This window comes from Asparagus officinalis, chromosome 7 (assembly GCF_001876935.1).
Source record: "Asparagus officinalis chromosome 7, Aspof.V1, whole genome shotgun sequence".
NCBI classification, from domain to species: domain Eukaryota; kingdom Viridiplantae; phylum Streptophyta; class Magnoliopsida; order Asparagales; family Asparagaceae; genus Asparagus; species Asparagus officinalis.
Window position 1 is genome coordinate 63,440,907 of NC_033800.1, and position 9,106 is coordinate 63,450,012.

General features: G+C 40.4%; 1 protein-coding gene across 1 annotated transcript; it reads left to right on the plus strand.

Moving 5' to 3' along the window:
- On the plus strand, positions 4,681–5,312 carry LOC109847253 (LOB domain-containing protein 16-like). The gene is made up of 2 exons (XM_020416487.1): positions 4,681–5,017; positions 5,124–5,312. The coding sequence occupies exons 1-2, from the start codon at positions 4,694–4,696 to the stop codon at positions 5,310–5,312; spliced, it is 513 nt and encodes a 170-aa protein (XP_020272076.1). The 5' UTR covers positions 4,681–4,693.

Here is a 9,106-nt window from a genome sequence, read left to right on the forward strand (position 1 = left end):
ATATAGGATGAGGCTCCAGAATCTAGTACCTAGGGTTTGTGAGGAGAAGCTATGTAAGCATCCATACCTGAAGAGGATGCATGAGTAGCAAAATGATTGTTCTAAGAGAGCTCTAGCTGGCGTAACCTCTCATAATCTGCCTGAGAAATCTGAACAGTAGGAGCAGTAACAGCTGGACCACCAGAAGTAGTAGCAGAAATTGATGAGCGATGTCAGCGCCACATGGGCCTACTGAGGACGACCAAACTTCTCCTATCACTTCTCAGAAATATGATGGGTCCTCCCACAGTGACCACACTGACGTGAGCCCTTATCAGAATCATCATGTCTCCCACCAAAGGAGCCATGTCCTCCCCTTGAATCACGGCCACAACCACGACCGCGACCTCTACCTCGTCTAGAGAACATAGTAGACTGATCCACTAAAGGTGGAGATGATGCAGTAGTATCAAAAGTAACACCAGTAGTGACCTGCATGACTCTGAAGAATGTAGCAGTCAGTGAGGGGATGATATCTCCACCTAATATCTGTCCTCTCACCTGGGACTGTAAGGTAGGATGCAATCCAAAAAAACTTAGACACTGACAGGTCGCGGTGATATCCCAACAGCGTCGCTGCATCAGCTACTGTAGGCTGATGCATCTCTAGTTCGTCTATCAGTCCATTCAACTCACCAAAAAACTCAAGAACTGACATATCTCCCTGTTTGAGCATAAATAGTTGCTCATAGATCTCAAATACACGGGAAGTATTCTTCTCATTCCCGTACATAATCTTCAGGTTGTCCCACATCTCCTTTGCAGTGGTTAAGAATATAACACTGCTATTGATCTATGCTTTCATACTGTTGAGAAGTCGAGTCATAACATAATAATCAGACGAGAGCCATGAACTGTAGGTGAGATCTATGGTGGGAGGTGAAGATGACAGAAGATGTGGGAGTTTGCTCTGAGCACCAATGAAGATACAGAAAACCTGTGTCCAGAGCAGATAGTTTGTACCATTCAATTTTATTGTAGTCCCCAAGACTACCTTGGGTGCAGAAGTCTCACCAGCAGCAGCAGAGGGATGAGTAAAGGAGGAGATTTCTGACATTATAGTAGTACTCATTTTTGTACATTAATAGTAGACAGATAGTAGTCAAATAGCCAGGTAGTAGTCAAATAGCTAGGGCAGTAGTAGAGATTTGTTCTTAAATAAAAACTAAGAATAGATCAGTACCAAGATGATGATATTTTAGCCAGACACATACCAGATCTGAAAAACATAGAGGCGGAGCAGTAGGTAGGCAACAGTAGATGACTAGATCGGGTCATTTGTGGTCTCGAATCACCTATCCGAGGCCATGGGAGGAGAAGCAACAACAACAGCAGCAACGCAGCAACAACAGCGACAGCGGCAGCATCAGCAGTGCAACAACAATAGCGGCAGCAGCGCGGCAACAACAGTGGTAATCAATAGCGGCAGCAGGCAGCAGCGCAACAATAATAGCAACAGCAGCGGCTAAGGTTTTTGAATGAGGATTTGTGACGGCTAGGGTTTGATGCTCTGATACCATGTAGAAAGAGATAATAGAGAGAGCAAAACCCTAACTTTTATTAATTTATTCAGATACTAGATATATATATATATATATATAGTCATACAAATAGGGGTATGGTTAACGGGCCACAACCCATTAACCAAATACTCAATATACTTAATTTAACAATATGATTAAAATGTTCAATAAAATATTGTATGATTGTTGATGCTCGATATCAAACAGTCAATTAATCAAGAAGAGGATTGTTGATGGGTTGAGGAGTGATAGAGGATGATGAAGGGGACCTCTTCCTTTCTCGACTTTATGTCTGGCCACTGAGTTAGAGTTTACGATCTGCACAGAAGAAGTCGTGAGAGGGCGGGGTGATGATTCCCCTGTGGTACCTCCGACGATCAAGTCAGTTGATGAACTTAAGCTTGAGTGGAGTATAGCACAGAAGAAGTCGTGAGAGGGCGGGGTGATGATTCCCCCGTGGTACCTCTGATGATCAAGTCAGTTGATGAACTTAAGCTTGAGTGGAGTATAGAACTATGTGTACGTTCTTATGCTATGTGCATTAGAGATGATGATCTCTGAAATTAAGGTCAGGAGGAGAGTTTAGATTGCGAACCTTTGAGATCACAAACCCTTTGGCTATGGCGAATAGCATCTGCATATATAGAGGATACCAAGGGTAGATTGGTCATTTTGTCCATGCAAATGACGGTCACAAAGTGTGAGCTGGAAGGTGAGCCCTCCTTTGCTCTACACGTGTCGGTTGGCGACAGGAGGAAGATCACTTCGACCTCGATTTGAGGAGCGATCGATGGGACGTGAGATGATAAGCGACATGATGATGCATGGTCTATGAGTAGACATGATGTGACTTGTTGTCAGGATGGATAAGCTTCGGCGAAGTTATCTTCTAGCTTCGTTGAGAAGCAATGTCCCTCATGATGGGAATTGACTCATTGAAAGGAGTGATGACTCGCTGAGAGGAGTGACGACTCGCTGAGTCTACTAGGCTCTTAGCGAGTTGCTTGCTGCGAGAGGGCCGACTGGTACCGCCTTTCGAGTTGACATTGATGAATGTCGACTCGTCTAGTCAACTGAGTCGGATTGCTAGCTGATCTCTGACTATCTCTCCCGTCGGTCGAGATGTCGACTTATCAGATCATATATCTGGAAACAGTTGTAACCCATAACAATGATTAATTATAATATATTGAATAACTTCTTCTCTTTTAAAAAAATATAATAATATTAAAATAATTGTAATACTATCAGTAACTATGTTTTAATTTAACAATTAATTTATTACACTATTAATAAATAGTTTACTAAATTGTATAATTATTAAATTACAGTAGAAATTATTAATTAAAAAATACTATTAAAATCATTAACTATCAATACTACAACAATTACAATAAATACAAATTATTTTTCATGCTATTATCATACTTTTATAAAGCTAATAAGATGGAGGGTAACAAGTAGTCCTCCATAAGAGGAAAAACCCGAGGAAATGCATAATTAATAAGATGTTATATATAACTAGTGAATGATTAACTATAACTAATGACATATTTGAGAATTATCAAACTTAAAAGGATAAAAATAGAAATCAAAATCTATGACAAGGCAATCCTCTTTTATGTAGTATAGATACGGATATAGATATATATTGGATAATAGCTGTGTAGGTAACACTGTTCTTGAGGATTACCTCTATCCTTTGCTATACATGCACCTGATTGAAGGGAACCATGTCATGGTGTGGGTGCATAGATTTTTTCAACAGGGTCCCTCTTTTTGTTTTCATGCTTTCTAAAATTTTGTTACTTCTAACTTGTAATTATAGGTTTCAAACTGGGGTTTGCAGATATATAAATACAGTCTGAACTGTTTAATTTTGGGTTTTATAGAAAGTGTTTAAGTTAATGTTTGGTTTTACAGTTTTAGGAAGTAAGGTTTTTATTTTATTTTAAACAACTTATTGCGACGATGATCCAGATTGGAGATGTCTACGTCTAGCGTCCATATGGTTCATAAAATCAATTAATTATAATTATCATTTTGCAAATTGGAATTTGTGAGGACATTATTTTCCTATGTTCTTCGACAATTAAGCACCCTTTTTCTTTTCAATTTCCTTTTTTCTGGAAAATGTGCGGTTGACCTGTCATCCCTTTAAAATTCTGTCCTCTGCATTTCGTAACTAGCTCGCTGATGTGAACACAAGCTGGCAACCATTGTGTGCTTTAATAGGTTAATGGAGTTTATTAATTTATCTTGAAGAGTTCTCACGTGGGGGTTGCTAGCTCTTCATTCAAATACAAGAAAGACCACCATACTTTTTTTTCCAAATGCAGATCGTCACTTAGCACTCCTGCATTAAATTTTGTGGAAGTTCGTACAATCAGAGAAACAAACAGCGAAATAAAAATGATTTCGTTCAAACCCCTGCATTGATTGGGTTTATGTCACCCTTTGAACGTCAACACAAACTTCCAAACTCTTGTCTACTAAACTATTCACACGGCAAACACCATCTCGCAAAAAAAAAAGAAAAAAAAAGAAGACCCATAATAATATGTAGATCATCGAAAACGTAGATTTGTTTGGGAATGAAGCAATCAGTTAAGTTCATTTCAGTATTGCAATAATTGGTTGTGAAAGACTAAAGTCAAGTCACCGCAGATGACGGTAACCCGCTGCTCCAATCCCTCACCTGAAACTGAGAAAGAAAAAGGCAGCTTCTTTATTAGCCACAAAAGACATTCCAAAAGCGCGGCGTTCGGCGGACTATGACATAGTTTATGCACAAAGATCAGCCATTACTCCATCAAACAAACACTCTTTTGAATAAAAATAATAATTATCATGGTCATATTCATATAGAAACCAACCAAGACCTGATTTCAGATTTTTTTTTTAAATGAAAGGTTAAGCTCTTAGCGCACGTACAATTCTCCAATCTACCATTAGTACAGTGCTCCCTTTGAACCCTACACGCATACCTTCTATGTCTCCCCCATTCTATAAAAAAGCCTAGCTGTACCAGCTAGGAACCTGTCCCCTCCTCCTCTCAGTCAGTTCCTGACAGTACTATTCTCCTAATATATCCATCTCTGATCGAACAAAATCGAGTTCAGTCAGTTAGCATGGCCAATTCTGCTGGTACTGATTCTGGCTCCGGCTCCCGTTCCGGCTCTGGCTCTGGCTCTCCGTGCGGCGCATGCAAGTTCCTAAGACGCAAATGCGTGTCAGACTGCATATTTGCCCCTTACTTTCGGTGCGACGATGGAGCAGCCCGGTTTGCGTCCATCCACAAGGTGTTCGGCGCTAGCAACGTCTCCAAGCTCTTGTCGCATGTGCCTGCGCAAGACCGGTGTGAGGCTGTGGTCACCATTGCCTACGAGGCTCAGGCCAGAATCAGAGATCCTGTCTATGGCTGCGTCGCCCACATCCTTGCTCTCCAACACCAGGTACTTGCCATAATTCAATGTTCGTTCTTAAATGCAGTTAACTGCAATGTAGCGTTGCGGTGCGTACTGGCTAGTTTCGATCTCACTGATGTTGGGGTTTTCCTAGGTTGCGATTCTGCAAGCACAGGTGATGCAAGCCAGAGATCAGTTAGCTCATGGTACGGTGGGATCTCGAGTGATGTCTGCTGTCGATCAATGGCAGGGGAACAGGCCGCAAGCCGAGCCCTCAATATGGCCAGCGGCAGTCATATTCAGGCTGGCAATCTGCCATGTCCCCGTCGAGCTCGCTTGGTAGCAGCTTTGATGGGATGCCAGTGCAAGAGACGTGCTGCAATGAGGAGCTCCCAACTCAACCCTTCATGAAGAGGAGATCAGCTCCTCACAATGAGCTGGGGGAGCTTCAAGCTCTGGCTCTCAAGATGATGAGGACCTGATCACATCTTCCCTAATTATATATGTAATGTAAATACAACGTCGTATAGCATAAAGGGAGTGTTTAATCAAATGTTCTAATTGAAAACATGAAATTAATCATCATATATACGTTTGTGTTAAAGGTCTCGGATAGTGGATTATCATATGGACGATTAGTCCTCTTCTGTCGTTTATTACTATGAAATCCGAACTTGTGTGCAGAGAAGAATTGACTAAATTGGGCTAGTAGCCGTTTATGAATCCATATTCTTCATTTATATGCATGTTTGTACTTCTCTCTCTTTTCCTCTTTCTTGGAAGTGAATAGTTACCCTTAAGCGGAGGGAAGTAGTTGATGGACTACTATTTTAATCACAATTGTTGATTTGTATAGTATGGATAGTTGTGATATTTTTGAGTCAAGTAAACTAAGAATGAGTAAAATTCATGAGGGTATGATGAGTGCTAGACTTAGAATAAATCATAACCACCCGCTAAACAAGTTAATAGCCGAGATGAAAGTAGTAGGCACTCCACTATTTTTTTAAAGCGGAGAGGGTACAAAAAGCTTTCTCTCTTTTTATATTACTGCTTTTTCGAAACTATCCGTCCCCTTCATCAAAAGAAAATACATTTACAACTCTATTAATTTTCCCTAACCTATTTATTGATAATAGTGTAAGTAGTAGTTTTTTAGCCCCACATTGGTTGTGAGAACACACATCACTCTCATCTACTTGTATAAATATATGTGCACACTCAATATTCAACTTAAGGGAAATTTATCCAAGATTCTCTCTCTCTTACTTTAACATGGTATCAAAGCTAGGGTTATTATTTTTTTCTAATAATTTTTTTTAACACTTCTGCGTTCTTTTGCCAAATCTTAGCATTGCTACTTTGCAGCCGTTTAAACGCCTTGTTTGTGTTCCTTTGCTAGAATTTTGACATTGCCGTTTTGCGGCCTCTTAACGCGTTTCGCGTTCTCGTATTCAAGATCGTTTCTCGATCTCAAATTTATGGCATCACCGTTTCAAGATCATCTCTTGGTCTCAAATTTACAACATCTCTGTTTCAAGACCGTCTCTCGGTCTCAAATTAAAGGCATCGCCGTTTCAAGCCATCTCTCGGCCTCAAACAAGCGGCATTTCCTTTTCACAGTCAATTACGGCATCATCGTTTCAATCCATCTCGACGTCTCAACGTCTCAACATCGACATTAATCCGTTGTAGGTCTCCGGTGTGAGCATCAGATCCGGTCGATCTTCAGGCACCTTGGTCGCCGGTTACTTCTTTTTTCCCAGATCTAACAATCATTTTAACCTTCGGGTTTACATTAACCTTCGAGTTCTCCTTTAAACATTCGAGTTTTGTTCAAGGATTATTATCTTGAACTTTGAATTGTTGCTATTATGACCTCTTCACTGGCACCTGCTTCTCAGGTTCGGTCTAAGCTCTTTTGTACCTATTGTAAGAAGGAGGGACACCGCTTTGAGACATATTTTCAGTTTCATCCTGAGTTATATTCCTCAGGAATTGGTCATAGTCAGCGATCCCCTTAGTCCCGATCCTCTAGTACACCAGGATTACTGGTCAATGTTATACCATCTACCACTTCAGACCCTATCATTCAAGCTATTACAAATTTTAGCCGTCAAATTACGGCTCTTCAGCATACCACCTCTCCATCTGCTGTAAAACTCTCTGATATTCATCGTCAAATTGAGGCTCTTCAAGCTATTGCAAATATTAGCCATCAAATTATGGCTCTTCAGCATACCACCTCTCCATCTGATGCACAACTCTCTGATATTCGCCATCAAATTGGTGCTTTTCAGTATAGCCTCTACATCTACTGCACAACTCTCTAGTATGCATCTTTCTGGTTCTTCAGCCAATTCTTCGGTCTCTGGTATGAATGATCTCTGGATTTTTGACTCTGACTGTTCCTTTCATATGACTCGTAATGCCTCTCTCTTATCTTCTGTCTTCACTTCCTCTTCTCTTCCCCTTATCTTCACGGCTGCTGGACAACATTTGTCTATCACTTAGTATGGCTCTATCACCCCACAAACTGACTCATTTGGTCGTCTAACTCCTTGTCCCATCTATGTGGCTCCTCAGTTGTGTTTGAATTTAATTTCTGTTAGCTCCTTATGTATGGATGGCCTACTTGTCTCATTTTCTTCTGATATTTATATTGTGCAGGATCCACAAACGGGCAAGACTGTTGGGCCGGTCGGAGGAGACACAAACCGTATATTCTGAAATATCTTCACCTTCCAGAGTCCATACATCAACGTTCTCTTGTTGCTTCTATAAGTCCAAAATCCTCTACCTTGCTTTCCCCAGATTTGTGGCATAGACGACTTGGTCATGTGTCTCATAAAAGGCTACAAAGTCTTATTTAGTCCGGAGTAAATTAGTCTTGTATCCTCTCGTTCTCATATTGAGTCATGTACTAGTTGTAAATTAACTAAATTCACTGCTCTACCGTTTTCAACCAGTATTTCTGTTTCCACTTTCTTATTTGATTTGGTCCATTTTAATATCTAGGGGCCAGGTTCTCTACCTTCTTCATCTGGCTCCTTATATTATGTTAGTTTTACCAATAATTTCTCTCATTATACATGAGTCTACCTACTTAAAAATTGCTCTAACTTACTTGCTGCTTATCAAGCCTCCACTGTGATGATCTTCACTCAATGACAAGCTCGTATTAAAGTTTTTTATTCTGACTGTGCCAAAAAGTACCTATCCTCTACCATACACTCTATCATGTCCTCTCATGGGACTATATTTCAACAGTCATATCCCTACACTCATGAGCAAAATGGTATTGCTGAATGTAAACATCATCATACTCTCGATACCGCTCGATCCATGCTCATTTCTTATTATGTTCCTCGTCGTTTTTGGACTGAGGTCATTCTCACTGCTACTCATACCATTAATATCACTCCATTTAGCTCTCTTTACGATGCTACTCCTCATAGTCATGTTTATACTCATCCTCCCCGTTATGATCTGGTTCGCGTTTTTGATTGTCACTGATTTATTCTTCTGTAATCTCACAAACGTGATAAATTGTCCCACATAGCTGTTCTCTATGTCTATTTAGGAATTAGTTTGTAACATCGAAGTTATCGTTGTATGATCTTGTATCTCGTTGAGTTTATATATCTCTACACATTCAGTTCAAAGAAGATTCTCCATTTTATTCTGCTTCCGATGATTTTAATTTCCTCCATACTACTGATTATGCTTCTCCACCAGCTACATCACCCACTTCCTTACCTCAGTTCTCCTTTCGAGATCTCCCTAAAATCTCTCCATCTCCTTCTGTTGACTCTCCCTCACCTGAGTCTTCTCTTCTACCATCTGATCCCTATCCCGTAGGCACGAAACCCACTACAAAAAATATTGTTGACCTCTATGCACCTGCACCAGCATCTTCCCCGCCTGAGATTCCTCTTGCTCTTCGTCGAGACAAACGCCCACATGTCATACCTACACGGTATGCTTTGGTTACTTCCTATTTATCTATCTTTCATAATTTTCTTACTGTCATTCATACTACGATTGAACCAAAGTCCTTTTAAGAGGCCGTTCAATCTCCAGAGTGACGATAGGCTATGGTTGAGAAATTTTAGACCTTTCAGTAAACACATACTT